General features: G+C 43.6%; 1 protein-coding gene across 1 annotated transcript in view; it reads right to left on the bottom strand.

Moving 5' to 3' along the window:
• Positions 1 to 18,330, bottom strand: part of LOC126100586 (protein abnormal spindle) — a 209,745-nt gene that overhangs the window by 127,745 nt on the left and 63,670 nt on the right. Inside the window, exon 6 of the mRNA XM_049911209.1 lies at positions 11,652 to 11,747. Within this exon, the coding sequence (XP_049767166.1) occupies positions 11,652 to 11,747 (96 nt within the window). The remainder of the gene's footprint in view (positions 1 to 11,651; positions 11,748 to 18,330) is intronic.

The raw sequence follows: 18,330 nt of genomic DNA, 5'->3' as shown, positions 1-18,330 counted from the left end.
GATGTTTCACAATACACAAATAATGCAAAGTTTAAGTAAGTATTTTTAAAACAAATTAAACATTCATTCATTCATTTCAATTCTTAACCGTGCACTCGTTACATGCCTCTTATCTCCATCACTACCCAAAAAATAACTGTGAAAACCTCGTAACTCCAAAAACCGGCAGACAATTTGAAGTGCATACTAAAATCTTATGTACCAATTACCGGATCCATATTGTGTAGCAGAAACCACTACATTTGACTAATCAGGTACCCATGTGATTTCTATAATTAGTTTTTTGTTTCTCCTGTAAAATTTGACCAATTTGAGTTACGAGGTTTTCATTGCCTAGCGACGATATACAGAAAAGGGCAGCACGAACAGTCATAGGTTTCCAGAATGAGATTTTCACTCTGCAGCAGAGTGTGCGCTGATATGAAACTTCCTGGCAGATTAAAACTGTGTGCCGGACCGAGACTCGAACTCGGGACCTTTGCCTTTCGCGGGCAAGTGCTCTACCAACTGAGCTACCCAAGCACGACTCACACCCCGTCCTCACAGCCTTACATCTGCCAGTACCTCGTCTCCTACCTTCCAAACTTAACAGAAGCTTCTGTTAAGTTTGAAAGGTAGGAGACGAGGTACTGGCAGATGTAAGGAGAAGACAGAAGCTTCTGTTAAGTTTGAAAGGTAGGAGACGAGGTACTGGCAGATGTAAGGCTGTGAGGACGGGGTGTGAGTCGTGCTTGGGTAGCTCAGTTGGTAGAGCACTTGCCCGCGAAAGGCAAAGGTCCCGAGTTCGAGTCTGAGTCCGGCACACAGTTTTGATCTGCCAGGAGTCATAGGTTTATTTGACCCATGGGAGAGTACTGCAGAGATGCTCAAAAAACTGAACTGACAGACTAATATAATCATGAACTGTTCAAAGACAGCTTACTTATAAAGTTTCAAGAACTGGCTATAAATGACTCTGAAATATACTACGACCCCCTACGTATCCCTCCCACAAGGATCGTGACAACAGATTAGATTGATCATAGCACCCACCCATGCATTTAAACAATTGTTGTTCTGACTCTTCATATGTGTATAGAACAGGAAAAAAACATTAATAACTGACACAATAAAACATACCCTCTGCCATGCGCTTCACTGTTGTTTGCAGGGAATAGATGTAGATCCCTGTACTGGAATAGAGATACCCCACAATCTAGTAGCACTGGTTGAAGTACACAATGACATGACATTTAAAATATGACTACAGCAGATTGTTTCGGAGAAATGCTACTAGTCAATAAAAGCATTCATGGAGGATGGTTGGTTGGTTTGTGAGATTAAAGGGACCAGACTGCTACGGTCATCGGTCCCTTTCTCCAAGTACTAAAAACACCCACAGAGAATAAAAACGATTAACAGAATAGAGCACAGATGACATAGAACAAGAGAAACTGAGACAAAGACCAGACAAAACGAACTAAAATCACACAGAGTGTGACGGTGGGTGGCCGACCATAGAAATAAAAAAGGAAAAGCCAACCACTTAAAACACATTAAAAATCAGAGGCCAGAATCCACACAAAACAAGAAGATAAAACAGAAAGACTTAGATTAAATGATAAAAACCCCCTGCCCGAATAAAACGTAAAACTAAGTCAGCCGTAGCAGAGTCATCTGTTAAAAGGGCAGGGAGTGTGTCAGGCAGTGCGAACGACTGCCTGAGCATAGCTAAAAGTGGACACTCCAATAAAATATGGACCACAGATGAAACAGAGCCGCAGCGACATAGAGGTGTGTCCTCACGGCGCAATAAGTGACCGTGCGTAAGCCGAGTGTGCCCAATGCGCAGCCGGCAGAGGACAACAGACTCCTTGCGGGAGACCCGCTTGGATGACCGCCACACAGTCGTCGTCGCCTTGATTGGACGGAGTTTGTTGGACGTGGGCAGATTGCGCCATTCAGGGTCCCAAACTGAAAGAACTTCGCGGCGTAAGACTGCCCGCAAATCAATCTCCAGAGATGATTTACTAGTGGCCTCTTTCGCCAGGCGGTCAACATTCTCATTGCCAGGTATCCCAACATGGCCTGGGGTCCACACGAAGACCACAGAGCGGCCGCAATGCGCAAGAGTATGCAGGGACTCATGGATAGCCATCACCAGACGAGAATGAGGGAAACACTCGTCGAGAGCCCGTTATTCAGTAGATGTAGATAACATGTAGATAACTGCTCAGGGAATCGCTACAGATAACGAAGGACTCACCTGAGCAGGAGCGGATATACTCTAGGGCACGAAAGATGGCAACCAGCTCAGCAGTGTAAACGCTGCAGCCATCCGGCAAAGAACGTTGTTCAGAATGGTCCCCTAGAGTTAGCGCATACCCGACACGACCAGCAACCATTGAACCGTCAGTGTAAACAATTCCAGAGCCCTGATATGTGGCCAGGATGTAATAAAAGCAGCGGCGGAAGGCCTCTGGAGGGACTAAGTCCTTCGAGCCCTGTGCCAAGTCGAGCCGAAGGCAAGGGCGAGGAACACACAATGGGGGTGTACGCAGAGGTGCCCGGAAAGGATGTGGAACAGGGAAAAACCCAAGCCCGGAGAGAAGCTCCTTGACGCGTACGGCGATCGGACAACCCGACCGGGGCCGACGGTCTGGCAGATGGACGACTGACTGCGGGAACAGGACACGGTAATTTGGATACCCGGGCATCTTAAAAACATGGGCAGCATAAGCAGCCAGTAATTGTTGGCGTCGTAACCGCAGTGGAGGGACACCTGCCTCCACTAGTATGCTGTCCACAGGGCTGGTGCGGAAAGCACCAGTGGCAAGGCGCATCCCGCTATGGAGGATTGGGTCCAGCACCCGCAACGCAGATGGGGAAGCTGAGCCATAAGCCAGGCTCCCATAATCCAGACGAGACTGGATTAATGCCTGGTAGAGCCGCAACAGGGTAGATCGGTCGGCGCCCCAGCGGGTGTGGCTCAAACATTGCAGAGCATTGAGATGCCGCCAAGACGCCTGTTTGAGCTGCCGGATATGAGGCAGCCAAGTCAACCGGGCATCGAAAACCACCCCCAGAAACCTGTGTGATTCCACCACTGAAAGAAGTTCGCCGTTAAGAGAAAGCTGCGAATCGGGGTGGACAGTACGTCGCCAGCAGAAATGCATAACGCAGGTCTTGGCTGCCGAAAATTGGAACCCATGAGCTACAGCCCAAGACTGCGCCTTGCGGATAGCGCCCTGTAGCTGACGTTCAACAGCTGCAATGCCAGTAGAGCTGTAGTAAAGGCAGAAGACGTCAGCATACAGGGAAGCGGAGACAGAATTTCCCACGGCCGCAGCGAGCCCATTAATGGCTATTAAAAACAGGCAGACACTTAAAACAGAACCCTGTGGCACACCGGTCTCCTGGACGTGGGAGGAACTACATGAGGCCGCGACTTGCACGCGGAAGGTACGATATGACAGAAAATTGCAGATAAAAATCGGCAGAGGACCCCGAAGACCCCATCCATGAAGCGTAGAAAGGATGTGATGATGCCATGTCGTATCGTACGCCTTCCTCATGTCGAAAAAGACAGCGACCAGGTGCTGACGGCGGACAAAGGCAGTCCGGATGGCCGACTCCAGGCTCACCAGATTGTCGGTGGCGGAGCAGCCGTTACGGAACCCACCTTGAGACGGAGCCAGAAGGCCCCGAGACTCCAGCACCCAATTCAAGCGCCGGCTCACCATCCTTTCAAGCAACTTGCAAAGAACGTTGGTGAAGCTAATGGGACGGTAGCTGTCCACCTCCAGAGGGTTTTTTCCAGGTTTCAAAACGGGGATGACAATACTTTCCCGCCATTGCGACGGAAACTCACCCTCGACCCAGAAACGGTTGTAAAGGTCAAGGAGGCGTCGCTTGCAGTCCACTGAAAGGTGTTTCAGCATCTGGCAGTGGATGCGATCTGGCCCGGGAGCGGTATCAGGGCAAGCAGCAAGGGCACTGTAAAATTCCCACTCACTGAATGAAGCGTTGTACGATTCAGAAGTGTGGGTGCGAAAAGAAAGGCTCCGACGTTCCATCCGCTCTTTAATGGAGCGGAAGGCCTGGGGGTAATTCGCAGAAGCGGAACTCATAGCAAAATGCTCTGCTAAGCGGTTGCAATGACGTCGGAGTCAGTACAAACTGCTACATTCAGTGAGAGCGCAGGGAAGCTGGCAGGGGTCATAGCCGAAGACGCGTCGAATCTTGGCCCAGACCTGCGATGGAGTGACATGGAGGCCAATGATGGACACATACTGCTCCCAGCACTCCTTCTTGCCTTGGTGGATAAGGAGGCGGGCCCGCGCACGCAGCCGTTTGAAGGCGATAAGGTGGTCCATGGAGGGATGTCGCTTGTGACGCTGGAGCGCCCGCCGGCGATCTTTAATCGCATCAGCGACCTCAGGCGACCACCAAGGCACAGCCCTCCGCCGAGGGGAACCAGAAGAACGGGGAATGGCAGATTCGGTGGCAGCAACGATGCCAGTGGTGACCGATTGAACCACCGCATCAATATCATCATTAGAGAGAGGCTCAATAGCGGCAGTGGAGGAGAACAAATCCCCTTCAGCCTTATTCATAGCCCATCTGCTAGGGCGCCCAGAAGAGTGACGCTGTGGTAGTGACAGAAAGATCGGAAAGTGGTCACTACCACACAGGTCGTCATGCACACTCCATTGGACAGACGGTAAGAGGCTAGGGCTACAGACTGAAAGGTCAATGGCGGAGTATGTGCCATGCGCCACACTGAACTGTGTGAACGCACAATCATTTAACAGCGAGAGATCGAGCTGCGACAATAAATGCTCAACAGTGGCGCCTCGACCTGTTGCCACTGACCCACCCCACAGAGGGTTATGGGCATTGAAGTCGCCCAGTAACAAGAAAGGTGGCGGCAATTGGGCTATCAGTGCAGCCAGGACATGGAGCGCGACATCACCATCCGGTGGAAGGTAAAGACTGCAGACAGTAACAGCTTGTGGCGTCCACACCCTAACAGCGACAGCCTCTAAAGCTGTTTGTAGAGGGACAGACTCGCTGTGAAGAGAGAGTTAAGGACATAGATGCAGACGCCACCAGACACCCTTTCATAAGCTGCCCGGTTCTTATAATAACCCCGATAGCCACAGAGGGCGGGGGTGCGCATTGCTGGAAACCAAGTTTCCTGCAGAGCAATGCAGAGGAAAGGATGAAGGCTGAGAAGTTGGCGGAGCTCAGCTAGATGGTGGAAGAACCCGCTGCAGTTCCACTGGAGGATGGTATTGTCCATGGATGGGAAAGGCGTGAAGGGACTGGGGAGGCAGATTATGCCTCCTGGGCCCCTGCTGCTACTGAGTCACCACCTGTACAACAGCCATCCATTGTGTCCGAGGGACTGGCGAGATCGAGGTGCTCAGCGGACGCCAGAATCTCCACCTCATCCTCAGACGCAGAGCTTGTAGGAAGCGGTGGGATGAGTGTGGTGTCACCGCCAGACCCACACTTGCTAGGTGGTAGCTTTAAATCGGCCGCGGTCCATTAGTACATGTCGGACCCGCGTGTCGCCACTGTCAGTAATTGCAGACCGAGCGCCACCACACGGCAGGTCTAGAGAGACGTACTAGCACTCGCCCCAGTTGTACGGATGACTTTGCTAGCGACTACACGTACGAAGCCTTTCTCTCATTTGCTGAGAGACAGTTAGAATAGCCTTCAGCTAAGTCCATGGCTACGACCTAGCAAGGCGCCATTAGCCTTACAGTGCTTGTATTTAAAGAGTCTCACTTGTATCATCAAGAATGCTGTACACAAATGATGGATTAAAGTTAAGTATTCATGGAGCTACGGACTTTTCTTTATAGCATTCATAACGTATCCTGTTTCAGACCTCACGCCAGCCGGCGTGTGTAACGCGTGCATTTCGGCTACTTCTGAGTGGCGTGGCTGTCTTGCTACGCCACAACAATGGGTGCCACCGCAATGTCATTAGCCTTGGGGACTTTCTTCTTCTTCTTCTTCTTCTCCTTCTTCTGTTTCTCTCGCTGTGCCTTCGGTAGCTCAGGCTGGGAGGGCTTCACTGGGTCGGTCTCAGGGACAGACGACGACCGTGTGTCCCTACGACCAGGGACCGGTGGTCGTTTTAGCCACTTGTGGCTGTCAGCTTTTGTACTGGTCGTAACTTGCGAAGGGAGGTCCCCAAGGGACCCCTTCCTGGAGAGGAGCCGAAGAAGTCTTACGCTTCTCCGGCTGGGAAGGGGGAACCCGTCCCCGATGGTTGGGGGGGTGTTGCTCCTGAAGTAGATGTAGCAGGAGCAACAGGGAGTTTAGTGCCCCCCACCATCAAGGGGGCAGGTGTAGTCCTTCGACTCTGAGAGCTGACTGGAGCTGATGGAACTGTAGCAGAAGTGACAGTTGCGGCATAAGAAGATGTCATACGCACCAGATGAAGCCGTTCATATTGGTGTTTCACCTCAGTGTACGGCAGTCGGTCCAGGGTCTTGATTTCCATGACTTTCCGTTCCTTCTGTAGAATCGGACAGTCCGGCGAGCAAGGAGGATGGTGTTCTCCACAGTTCACACAGATGGGAGGCGGCGTACAGGGAGTATCAGGATGGGAGGGTCGACCACAATAGCGGCATACGAGGTCGGAAGCACAGCGTGAAGACATATGTCCGAACTTCCAACACTTGAAGCACCGCATCGGGGGAGTGATATATGGCTTGACATCACAACGGTACACCATCACCTTGACCTTCTTAGGTAATGTGTCACCCTCGAAGGCCAAGATGAAGGCTCCAGTGGCAACTTGATGATCCCTCGGACCCCGGTGAACGCGCCGAACGAAATGGACACCTCGGCGCTCCAAGTTGGCGCACAGCTTGTCATTGGACTGTAAAAGGAGATCCCTGTGGAAGATAATGCCCAGGACCATATTCAAACTTTTGTGGGGCGTGATAGTAACGGAGACATCCCCCAGCTTATTACAAGCGAGCAAGGCTCGTGATTGGGCAAAAGATGCCGTTTTTATCAACACCGATCCGGACTGCATTTTCGACAAGCCCTCCACCTCCCCAAACTTGTCCTCTAAATGCTCGACAAAGAACTGAGGTTTCATGGATATAAAGGATTCGCCATCAGCTCTGGTACATACAAGATACCTGGGCGAATACGTCTCACTTTCATTCAATGCCTTTTGTTCCTCTCATGGTGTGGCGAGGGAGGGGAACGATTTGGGGTCATAAACGTTACCTTTAAAATGGGCCCTCGAACGCTTAGAGACTGCTGGTGGCTGGCCACCAGCGAGAGAAGATGTGCCACGCTTCATTGCGTGTCATCCACCCTGATGCCACCTACTCCGACCAAGGGCCCTCCCCACGGGCGCCACCCAGCCATAGCAAGGGCCACCTGGCAGGATGGCCATTGCCGGGAGTCCTGATGCCCCAGGGAGATGGGCATCTACTCCTTGGCATTCGTGGGGAGTTAACGGCGCAGGCATCAATAGAGCGATCCCTGTGTTGTCAGGGGGCTACAGCCAACAGGGTACATGGCGGCCCCACCACAACGGACTGGCTATTGTGCTGGATGTTACGTGACACGTGGTCCATGGTCGCTGTCAGTGCAGAAAGTGGCCCTGCACACTGCTCAGCAGAAAGTGCACGCAGGAGCGTATCCATGCCCAAGAGATGTAGAGCGGGCAGGACTGCAACGCAACGACGAATAAGCTGGCGAAAGTTCTCAACGCAAAATGGACACAGTGCACCAAGTAAGGCGCCCTTCCCCAATCGGCTCGCTCTTCGGAAAAATTTTGAGATATGGAGGTCAAACCCAACAGGGGACCATCACATAGGGCCAAAACGTTTGAGACTCCTTTTAGTCGCCTCTTACGACAGGCAGGAATACCGCGGGCCTATTCTAACCCCCGAATCCGCAGGGGGGTCATGGAGGATGAACTGGTAATTCGAGTAAAAGATCATCTAGAAATAATAACACAATTTTTTTTATATGCTGTCCATTATAATTATCCGGCCTGTTATGCCATGGTCGGTTGATGAATTCGGTGTCGATTCCCAACGTTTCGTCTCCGACTGCGGGAGACATCTTCAAGGGGGTCCGTAGCTCAATGGAAGATCCAACACACCCACTGGCTCGCTACTGACTGCCGCTAAATTCCGTGCCCGCGCGCTCCCGCGCCACGGCATGACGTCACGTGTTTTGAAAACGTCAGTGCAATTGGCCGCTGTCTGTCGCCGTCGATCGCCGTTGCCATCACCCAGTAGAGGACGAATGGTACACATCTTCTTTAACACTGGCATCCATATACCGTTTAATTTCACACTCTCCTCCTTTTGGTTGAAATTAGTTGGGTGTTTAGCGATTTCGACTGCCTCCCTGTAGAGCCTTTCGTAATATCCGCTTGTGGCCGCTAGTACTTGCGTCTCCTCGAAACGAATATTGTGGTTCCCTGGCTGGAAAGCATGCTCCGCAACAGCTGATCGTTACGTTTCTCCTTTTCTACAATTTCCCTTGTGCTCTTCCAAACGTTTAGAAACAGTTCTTTTAGTGGTACCCACATAAACATCACCACAGCTGCATGGGATCCTATACACTCCAGCTTTTCCCAATGGTTTGCGAGCGTCCTTGGCAGGCTTAAGGTATTCCTGTATCTTCCTGGTGGGCTTGTAAATAACGGTAATATTCCGCTTCCTCAACAGCCTCCCTATTCTTTCCGTTACATTTTTAACAAACGGCAGGAAAACCTTAGATTTTGCAGTAGCCTGTACGTCAGTATGATTTCTGTGTGGCTGCCTCAACGCACGTTTTATTTTGGCGGACGAATATCTGTTCTTCATTAGTGCATTGTGGAGATGTTCCATCTCATCGTCGAGCAACTCAGGTTCACAAATATTTCTAGCTCTGTCCGCTAACGTCTTGATAACACCCCGCTTCTGTTGTGGGTGGTGGTTCGAATCCCGGTGCAAATAACGGTCCGTGTGCGTGGGTTTGCGGTATACTGAGTGGCCCAAACTACCATTTTCATTTATAAAAACAAGCACATCGAGGAAATTTAATTTGCCGTCTACCTCCTCCTCCATTGTAAACTGGATTCTCGAGTTTATACTGTTCACATGTTCGTGGAACCGGCTTAGTTCCTCCGTTGGGCATTGACACTGAATTCATCAACCAACCACGGCATAACAGCCCGGATAATTATAATGGACATGATATTTCCAGCCGTGAAAGTCTACATTTTTTTATGCTGTCAACAGCTTTGGGTTCCTGAGGAATCATTAATCCAGAGGTTAGCAACACGTTGATTGCTAACTTCTGATAGTTTGTGAGTGCTTATTTGGTACATCATGCAGGTAGTAAGAGTGCAAAAGAAAAAAATGTTGAATAAGAGCGACAACTGTTTTTCGTAGCTCTGAAATTCTGCACTTTTTCAACATAAGTTTGTTTTATTCTTTAACAAATGTGAAATGGTACCAAACCCCTAAAACCATGTTAATCATACCAAAATATCTGTACCAGAGTTAATAATATCTGGATGCACTACCAAAAAATTATGGAATATGCAATATCCTGGGAAAAGTTCAAGAAATACTCAACTACATTTCTCACATTAGTTCAATCGGACGCCATCTGTGTGCTAGTAATTGCTGCATTATTTCCTGTGTCTTTACACATTATAGGTTCAGAACTTTTTGGGAGGAGCCCAGAGTTTCATAACATTACAGTGCACTATCAACTCCTGCAATGTAATACTGCATGGAACAGATGTAAGTAAAATACTGTAAATAGGTTGCGTATGCTGTCAGCAATGAGACATTTTGTAAGAATGTTGTCACAATTTGCCACATCCAATTGAATATTATCTCAAATTTCGTGACTGGTCGTCAGGGAGATTTTGCGACTAAGATCTTCAAACGTGATCATATATCAACAAAATAATATGTAGTGCAACGACTTCATGCATAATCAGTTGCGTATGTACAAAAAAATAAGAAAATTATCAGTCCATTCCAAACGAGAACGCAAATTTTTCTCAACAGAAAGAAACGGCCTATGCATCTGTGAAAAAGACGAACGTTGAGACACATTTCAAAACTGTGCACATAACTGAGAATCACAAGTTTTCTTTATACCACGAACTGAGGAAATAAAAAAGAAAATCAAGAAACTTAAAAATCCATTAAGTTTTCTGCAAAATCCATTCACAAAACCAGTACACTAAACTGTTGCTGCCACACTTCCTTCTTATTGTGTTTTGCATGCATCGGTGAAAAGGCGCTAATCTTTTGAAGATGGCAAATTCATAAAACAATATTAGAGAAGGAAAGTTGCTACTCACCATATAGCGGAGATGCTGAGTTGTGATAGGCACAACAAAAAGATTCACATGCACACAAACGCAACTCTCACACACATCTCTGGCAACTGGTTTCAGTTGCCTCAGACTGCAGACGTGTGCGAGCTGCATCTGTGTTGTTTGTGTGTGTGTGTGTGTGTGTGTGTGTGTGTGTGTGTGTGTGTGTGTGTGTGTTTTGTTGACAAAAGCCTTAATGTCCGAAAGCTATAACTGTATGAATCTTTTTGTTGTGGCTATCACGACTCAGCATCTCCGCTATATGGTGAGGGTGAGTAGCAACTTTTCTTCTCTAATACTGTTACATTCCATCCTGGATTTTCCATTGTAAATTCATAAAAGATGCGTTTCAATAAGCTGCTGATGAGTTGCTTCAGAATTTCTAAAACAAGTGTGAAATAGTGGCTACCACCGAACACCTTCAACTTAATCAAGGACGGTCACAAGAAGAGTTGAAACAATGTCTAATGATGTTTTTTCTCAACTGAAAACCGACTTTTATGCCCCCCCCCCCCCCTCCCCGAGCAATTGCATGAGTCCAGTAATGCAACAGGCAATGCTCAAGTTGCCAGAGTTTGTAAGGATGATTTTTAGTAACTTTGCTGTCGAAAAATAACTTTTGAAAGTAAATTTGGAGACGTACTTTTTCCCATGGAGAAACTCATCCTATCTGAGAAATACTTACTGTGAAGCTTGTAGGCATTATCACAGAGGGAACGCCAGCAATAAGAGTTTCTAAAAATGGTTTCTTTGCTCAATGCCGAAGAGACCGAAGTTTTCCAGAGATCTTCACATATCACTGCGTTTTATACCAGCTGTCTCTGAGTGTGAAGTTTTTTTTTTTAATTTGAATAAAATTATGAAAACTGTATCATCTAAGTTAGGAAAAGGAAATACTCATCCTGTATGGTAAGTCTCCCATGACCCGCAGTTCTGGGTGACTTTCCTAAAATCTACCCTTTTCCTAGACCTCTCCAGTACTTTTCCTTCACCCCCTCTTCCCTCCCTTCAACCCTTCTGCCTGAAAAAGAATCCACTGGCTTCGAAAGCTGGCCAGTTACAACCATCTTTTATGTGTGTGTTCTGCCGATGCTCAGTGACTAGATTTTTATCTATCCAATTAAATAATTTTGAAAATAATTGATTGTTTTCATTAATATAATAACTATAATTTGAAAAATGTTACTAAACGTGTTCACTAAAATATTCTCAAAATTACAAATACCCATAACAGACAACATGCATTTTGTGAAATCTGCAGATCTTTAACACTTATCATCCAAGCATTACATACCTGATTTCAGAGATGCCTCATATGTCCTCTTCATCTTCAAGGGTGATTTGAAAGGCTTCTTGAGAGAGAGATTGGCGATCCTTTTGCATGTCGGTCCTATACACAAATTTATTTTAGGTTCAGAAATTTCATTATACTTTTTACGGAGTGTCAAGTCAAACTTTTCTCAGTACTTTTGTACAGAAATTGTGCAAAATAAGAATAGTAATGTGACAAATACCGTGTACAACATTTAAAGAAACAATGTTGTCTACATCATTCAGGTCAGTATGCAGAATTCACCATTGTATAAAATTTTCATTTTTGTGGCTATTCATTACCATAATGGAATTTTCAAAGAAAGTAGAAAGTGAGGAGCCAATGTACGGCAAATAGTCAAAATGCAAGCCGATGAAGCTGAACTACCTACTGGAGAGTAATGCACTGACAATGGCCAATTGCTTGGCCAACAAAAACACAGAAGTTATGCTATTCTCTGGCAGCATATGCAGATCTAAAAATAACCACACTAGGACTTGCACATAAATCACAAACACTTATAACTTATCATTAACATTTTAATCGTCTACTGTCACAATCTAACCCGGTACCCCTTTACTGCTGATACGAGGCAGATATGTATCCTCAGGTCATGTACAAAGCTCAGAATCATATCACTTTTACCTTTTTCTTTTAAGTCTTTTCTGAATGAACTGAAATAACTATTTGTAGGCCAATAAAACTATTGCTTGCTGGGCATAGAAGGGATAAACATTTTTACATAAATGTAGATTAGCCAGAGCTAAAAGTTAGTTTTTTTTTTTGAGCATTTGTCATAAATGAAAAGTGAGGCTCAGCACCTTCACTTTTATGCTGTTGCCGAATATAAATAAACAATCATCCTTTGTTTCATTTCAAATTGAAGAATTATTGCATTCTTTATCTTTTAATTTTGTTTCTGCTGAACTCATTGTTATTTGTAGTTTATGCAAAAACTAATATATATGAGAAGCTATCAAAGATAACAACTGACAAGCATGTGTGTTTTAAAGTTACTATCGACATTTCGAAAACTTTTGAACAACCTTCAGTTATGGCCTTCAGTTGAAAGAGGAATGCCTTGTGTTAAATTTTGTATTTAAGGCAATGTGGTACTTATATTACTGTACAAGCCATCATAATTAAACAATGTACCACTGTCAGGTAGCACTTTTCTCACATTTCCTGTGTTATTCTTTACCCTACTACTATTAGCTCTGGACTTGTGCATTTTGAGAAACTTGCTAACAGCAATTGTTTTTCCATAACTGGATAGCTGTACGTGGGCATGGGTTTTGGCGAGGGCATACAGGGCTCAAGGATTTGCGAAAACAAATGCCATTTTACAAACGCATAAGCTAAATAAAAGTACTCATATGGTATGAACAGGTAATAATTGTGATAATGATGATGATAAAAAACAAAATATCAAAAGTAACAACCATAGAAATTTTGAAATTTTTATTTGGCACCAGTGATTCACATACTATTTCAATTTTTGTGTTGATGCCGTGATCTGTACAGTGCAATACCTTTCCAGTCTAGGAATGATATCCATTGTTCATAAATCACATAAGTTAAATACTCAGGTGAGTTTTTTGAAAAAGACATTAGAGCTCAATTCCCATTCAATCTCTATTCAAGCTTGTGCTCAGTCTTTAGTGACCCTGTTGCCAACAACACGACCTACCCTACCCGACCTTCCTTCCATTCTAACCAGCCATAGCAAAGTTCAGCAGCATTCTGTTTGTGAATGTTGCAGTTGACCTGTAAGTGCAGTAAGCTGTCTGAGACAATTCATTTTTGGACACATCTACTTTGACACAAAATGTATTCCTTGTTGTTGTTGTTGTCATCCTCAGTCCAATAACTGTTTCGATGCAGCTTTCCACGCTAGCCTATCCTGTGCAATCTCCCTCACTTCCGCACAGCTACTGCAACCTACATCCATTCGAACCTGCTTACTGTATTCATTCCTCGGACTTCCTCTACAATTTTTATCCCTCCCTTGCCACCCTCACATTTCCCCCTCAAAACCAAACTGCCAGAATGTGTCTAACAAGCAATCCCTTATTTTAGTCAAGCAGTGCCATACATTGCGTTTTTCTCAGTCCAGTTTAGTACTTGTAGGAATACTATTATCTTGGATGTTGTAATGTACCTATATTATACTCCTTACTTAACACTGACATCTGGGACCTTCAGAGCCAAGTGCACCTTTTCTCTGAGGGAGCATTATCTTGCCATATATTGACAACAATACCCCAGAGCTAGTGGTCATGTGCTGCCTTGATGTGTGTAGAAGAGTCGTCATTGACCTTCAGCACAGAGTGGTCGCAGATAAATAGTATCAAAAATTTGGTAGAAAGATAACAGAGTTGAAAGTCTTAAGTTTCATTGTAGAAAAAAAGTGTTTCAATAATTCCAATTTATTTATTTATTTATTTATTTGCAGAAAGGTGTGTGAGATTAATTAAGAAATTTATGGCTCAAATTATGTCTTGTTTGTGAGTCAGTAATTGTCAGGACCAACTTACTGATAGTATGGTGCAAAATGAAAAGGCTTCTGTGATCAGTGATCATCTGTTTAATTAGTGTGGAAACTCAATGTAGCAATGGTTACTTCACTGTGAATCGGAAACAAGCATAACTTAACGAGAATGAATGAATGAAGGCATCATTAGGCAACTCTGTTAATGCTAAAGGGACAATAAAACAAAATAATTTGTCTTATATTTTATTATTTCAAAGCAACATCTTCCATTGTTTTAACTGAATCACTCGAATATTTGTAAAGTACAAGGAACACATATTCTTAGGCACATGACCAAGTTTAATTTGTAACAGAGTGTGTTCTTTATGTGAAGCTCCCATACTGGGATCCGAAAGTCCGATAGCAGAAAAGAAAAAGAAAAAAAAGAAAAGATATTAGCTTTACCTACTTCCTCATTAGTTGCATGATCTACCCATTTAATCTTCAGCAATCTTCTATTGCCTTACAGTTCAAAAGCTTATATTCTCTTTTTGTCTGAACTGCTTACCATCCACACTTCATTTCATACAACACATAATTAAAATTCTAGGAAGCTAAAGGCTTTTGTATTAATGATAAGATCAGCGTATTATGAAACAAAAACATGCTATTAAAGGATGAATCTAATGTTCAATTCTAAACCGCACCATCTACATCTACTACCAACCATTATTGGTGGGTGACACATGGTAATTTAAATGGCTCCATATAATATTTTCGCAGCTTGATGTATGAGCTAACAGCAACATGGAGGTAGCCAAGGTCAATTAAAGTGTTAAGAAAAGATCAGAAAATATGCCAGAAAGTGAAAAATAGAAGTTTGCTGAAATAATGATGAAGTATATAATTACTTCTTAATCTGAAAAGCATATTGTCAACATGCTAACAAGGATGCCTGGGAAAAAAATACATTTTGAATACAACACACAACCTCTTGTAGAAAGATCACAAGAGCAGCATAAAGCAATCTGGACAGATATGGAAGTGAAAGCAAAGCAAATGAAAGTTAAAACGTAATTGAGAACAATTTCAAACTGGCAGTGGAGCAACCGAAACAAAGATGGACTATATATGCCAAATGGTCATTATGATCCCGCAAGTTTTCAAGGGATAACTGAAGTTAATAGTAATGACACATATGAAGATAATGTGGTCCTTTCAAGCAATACTGAAGATTATAACTACTATGAAGATTGCAATGAAACTGCTGAGGGTAAAATTTTATCCCATTGTCATGAATCTCGGCTTAAATCTCTGGTGGGAACTTTTCAGAAGATGCACCCATGAAAAAAGGCAGACAACATGCAGTTGTCGTGGAGAAAATGGAGTTTCTGCAGAAAGCTGACGATCTTCATTCTTAAAAATTCATTTAATATGGGAGGAAAATAATTGAAATTCCAAGAGAAATCACTGGAAACTGAGCATAGCCTTAAAATGGAAGTTGTAAATTCAAGAACAAAATGAAGCAAACATCACATACTGGTTCTTCAGGCAATGAAATCAAGAAATTTAGGTTTCTTAAACGAATAGGAATAGTTTTATATGTATAAAACATTTTATTTTTCTTGAATTTTTTCCAATGTTTAATATGTACTTGTTTTTCATATGACATAATATTTGTCTTTATTATTTCAGCATGAGTACATTTAATTTTTATAGTTACCAATATTTATTTGAATTAGCAAAATCATAAAAGCAGGTATTTTGTTTTTCTTAGAACTAATCAAAATATATTTATAGTATAGCTTCATGGACCAAAAAAATAAAATGAAAAAAACAAGAGAGAGAAACAAAACTACAAAATTATACATAAATAAAATGAGTCACATTTCACTGCATTAGTGACAATCCAGTGCCTTATTTACTCAATTAAGGAGGAAAAGATTTTTCGCTAACCTGTTATGTTATTAGCAAATTAGGTACAATTTTACTTAAAATAATTGTATAATAAATCTTCTGACAGCTTGGCCCGCAGCTTCTGCTTCTGGCTGAAATGTGTAATCGTTGATGCGACCCACCTTCACAGAATCAGTGTAAAATGAATCTCCAACTTCTAGTCCGAAGTTGTGCAGAATTCCAGCAGCAATACTGGCTCTATTGTAGTGCCCTTCGGCTCTTGTGTGGGTTGAAACACAGGAGTCATAAGATGTTTGAAGAGAGAATATCACTATGTCCAGCAGACAAACCATCATATTGTCCATTTTCAACTTCCGCAGAAACTGCTATTGTCCGATACGCATGCACCGTGCACGTAACCCAGCCAATGGCTACCATGTTCCAAATCTTCATATTGGCATCAGAGATGACTTTTGTATTTATAAAAAAGAAATGCTTGGGATTTCTGTATAGATCTGTTTGTGTTCCAGAAAGACAAAGTATGGGTATATGTACACAATTTATGGCCTGTACGACTTTTAGGAATCCACCAATTCAACAGAACACCCTTTTGTTCCTTGATATATTTTCTTGGTCTGTGGAATAGACATATACAGTGGCTGTAAGGTAATTAAACTGTTCGACACACTGTTAAAGGCTATACCAGCAGAAATATGATTGATGATAATGAGAACCTCTGCTACGATTTGGTATGTATGAGGTCTAAAGATCCATAGTCTACAAATAAGTTGCAGCCTAGGAGATTAAGCAAAGTTTCTGTCCGAATTATGCTGTAGTAACAGCTACAGTGTACTAAGCAGAGATTCAAAAGATTCCTTACGAAACAAACTGTTTTTTGAAGTCACTGACGTTATATATCACTAATGGGTCTCCTTTCAATTAAATCCCTCATTCTTGGAATGTCTACCTCTTGCTCCACCTCCATATATTCTTCATAGTCCAGGTAATCCATAGAATTTGATATTAAACACAAAAACCAAAGAACACACCTTACTCTCTAACTTTACTCCTGCTACAGCTTTAGGGTAAATTTTGACCTTATTTCCTTCTTAAGTTACTAACATAGTAGCGTACTCTTTGGTGGTGCTCTCCACCAGTTACGAAGTCACCAATTTCCTTCTCTCTTGGTAACTTACTACTTTAGTTTCACTTACTCTTGGTTGGTCCTCATCACACTATGTGATATTTAATCCTACTTATTGAGAGGAATTCGAGAAGCAATCAGTACATCTGACAGGTTTGAGCGTCCAAAGCACACTTTCACCTTCAGCAACTCCATGTGCCATACTCAGTAGTGCACTGTCTAGTCATGTATAGTTGAGAATGTGTAAGACATTTAGAAGAGTCACATGTCCCACTGCTCTCCTTATTTATGTTGCCTACTGAACATGCCTAGGTAATTGTTTGGAAACATCAAACTCACAGAGTGACCTATGTTGACATTTTGTGTAATCATATACAAAATGCAAAATGGAATGTCCAATAAGAATATTTCCTTGTTCTCTAATTCTATGCCATGATATTTATAAGTTCTGCAGCACATGGAGATTCACATCTTACTGAATATTCAGTCAGGAGTGACTTACATTTGACTTTATTACATCAACACACTTGTCAGACCCACTAGAAACAGTGGGTCACTCCAAAAGAAGTGCACACTATTTTTGTAAAAATACAGTTTTCATTCTGCATGTGTGAAAGTTTTACAGTGTGTAGATACATCCTTCCCAATTGTTTTCAAACTTAGTTCAACCTGTTCCTGTGAGTGGCACCGTCACATCATGTCTTCAAGATGGCTGCTACACTTGACATTCGTCAGAAGCAACATGCTCTCATAGAATTCCTGTGCTGTGAAAACGAGACAAAGGGAAACATCCACAAGAGGTTGAAAAAGGTAACCTGCTACCCATGCATCGTCCACATTTTCTATCACTTGATGATTTAAATTTAAATTTATTTTTATGTACAGCACCTCCCGCTCTTATGCTTCAACATCTGCTGCAGGAGTCCCACTTTCTTTAGAGCCATCTTACTGGGTGTCTGGATACCATAGCCAAGGCGGTTATCCTTCTGCCTGCTTGCATAGGACTTTAGCTACTTCAGTGTTCCTTATGACCGTGCCTGCATTGCCTCCAGCTGATAAAATGTCTTGTTTTTATTCATGCTTATATACATTTTTACACACCTCTCATGGCCTGTTTTATTATCTCCACACCAAATACTTGCTTTATT

The sequence above is a fragment of the Schistocerca cancellata genome, chromosome 9 (genome assembly GCF_023864275.1).
Source record: "Schistocerca cancellata isolate TAMUIC-IGC-003103 chromosome 9, iqSchCanc2.1, whole genome shotgun sequence".
NCBI lineage: Eukaryota > Metazoa > Arthropoda > Insecta > Orthoptera > Acrididae > Schistocerca > Schistocerca cancellata.
Note: the sequence above shows the minus strand (reverse complement) of the source record. Positions and strands in the feature narration are given on the sequence as shown.